The sequence below is a fragment of the Calidris pugnax genome, unplaced genomic scaffold (genome assembly GCF_001431845.1).
Source record: "Calidris pugnax isolate Ruff unplaced genomic scaffold, ASM143184v1 scaffold77, whole genome shotgun sequence".
NCBI classification, from domain to species: domain Eukaryota; kingdom Metazoa; phylum Chordata; class Aves; order Charadriiformes; family Scolopacidae; genus Calidris; species Calidris pugnax.
Window position 1 is genome coordinate 205,469 of NW_015090788.1, and position 1,400 is coordinate 206,868.

The window sequence follows — 1,400 nt, forward strand, 5'->3', positions numbered from 1 at the left end:
CAGGGCTCCTTTGGCAGGAAGAGGCACAAAAACCGTAAGAATTCCCCCCAAAACAGCCGGGCGAGAGGTAAAGAAAGGGGTGGTTTCTTTGGCAAAGCGTGAGGGGAGCCCCATGTCCCGGATGGGGGTGGCCAGAACGCCCCACAGGGCACCCACGGGTACCTGCAGCAAGTCAAAGGTGACGACGCCGTCCTGGTCCACGTCCATCGCTTGGAAAAACCCTGCAGGGAGGGAAATGGTGCTTTTGGGGAGGAAAACGAGGAAAAAATGGGGGATTTAAGGGGAAAAGTAATGGGATTTAATGGGGGGAAACAGGAATAGAACAAGGCAGGATTTAAGGGGGAAAATGAGAAAAACGAGGAAGGATTTAAGGGGAAAAGCTGGGAAAACCCGGCAAGACTTAAGGGGAAAAATGAGAGAAATTAGGAAGGATTTAAAGGAAAAGTTGGGAAAAAACAGGATTTAAGGGGAAAAGTCGGAAAAACAGGATTTAAGGGGACAAGTTGGAAAAAACAGGATTTAAGGGGACAAGTTGGGAAAAACAGAATTTAAAAGGAAAAGTCAGGGAAAAAATCCACTTTTCGTGCTAAAGCCTGTAAGTTTTTCTCCAACTTTTCCCGTTCAATTCCACAGAAAAGTTAAATTCTGGGAAAAGCTGGAAAAAAAAAAACACAGGAATTGAGAAAGTTGGAAAAAACCCGGCATAAAGCAGAAAAAAAGTGAGAAAAATGCACAGGATTTAAGAGGAATAGTTGGAAAAGCCTCGTTTTTTTCTGTGAAAAAGCGCAAAACCGCAGCAGGTTTTAAGGGGAAAAACTGGAAAACGGGATTTAACAGGAAAAATTGGGGATTTTCCAAATTTCTCCCCTAAATCCTGCTTGTTGTGCTTTTTCTGGCTTTTTTTTTTTTTTGTGGGGTTTTTCTGACTTTTCCGTGGAGTTGAAAGAGGAAAATAGGGAAAAATGTTGTTTGAAATCCTTTTTTTTCCCGTTTTTGCTGTGAAATTCCATGGAAAGGGGGGATTTTGGGGGGGATTTTGGGGGGGGACTCACGGAACATGGTCTCCAGGCGCACGAGGCAGCAGACGAAGTTGTCGAAGTCGATGGCCAGGTCGGGCTCCGCGTAGCGGGTGATGATCAGCTCGTGCAGCTTTTTGTTCAATTTATAACCTTTTTTAGGACCAAATTTGGTTAAAATTAAGGTTGGTGGTTAACGAATCTTGGGTTTAATTACCGGAACGGGGGCGTTACCTGCCGCTTCCAGCGCCATCCTCATCTCGTAGGCGCTCATGCTCCCCGACTTGTCCAGGTCGAACTTGCGGAAAATGCTCTGCATTTCCCCCCCAAAAATGGGGGGTCCCTCGTGGGGGAGAGAGATAGACCCCCCCCCCGCCCCAAAAT

The 1,400-nt window shown here is 46.3% G+C and overlaps 1 protein-coding gene across 1 annotated transcript in view; it reads right to left on the reverse strand.

The window, feature by feature from the left end:
• The window catches only part of CAPN1 (calpain 1, (mu/I) large subunit), a gene marked incomplete at its 3' end in the record, with an annotated part of 12,569 nt that continues 11,169 nt past the window's right edge, over positions 1–1,400 (reverse strand). Inside the window, exons 16-18 of the mRNA XM_014966561.1 lie at positions 1,251–1,359; positions 1,053–1,169; positions 1–221 (exon numbers count right to left, since the gene is read on the reverse strand). Coding sequence (XP_014822047.1) covers positions 1–221; positions 1,053–1,169; positions 1,251–1,359 — 447 coding nt within the window. The remainder of the gene's footprint in view (positions 222–1,052; positions 1,170–1,250; positions 1,360–1,400) is intronic.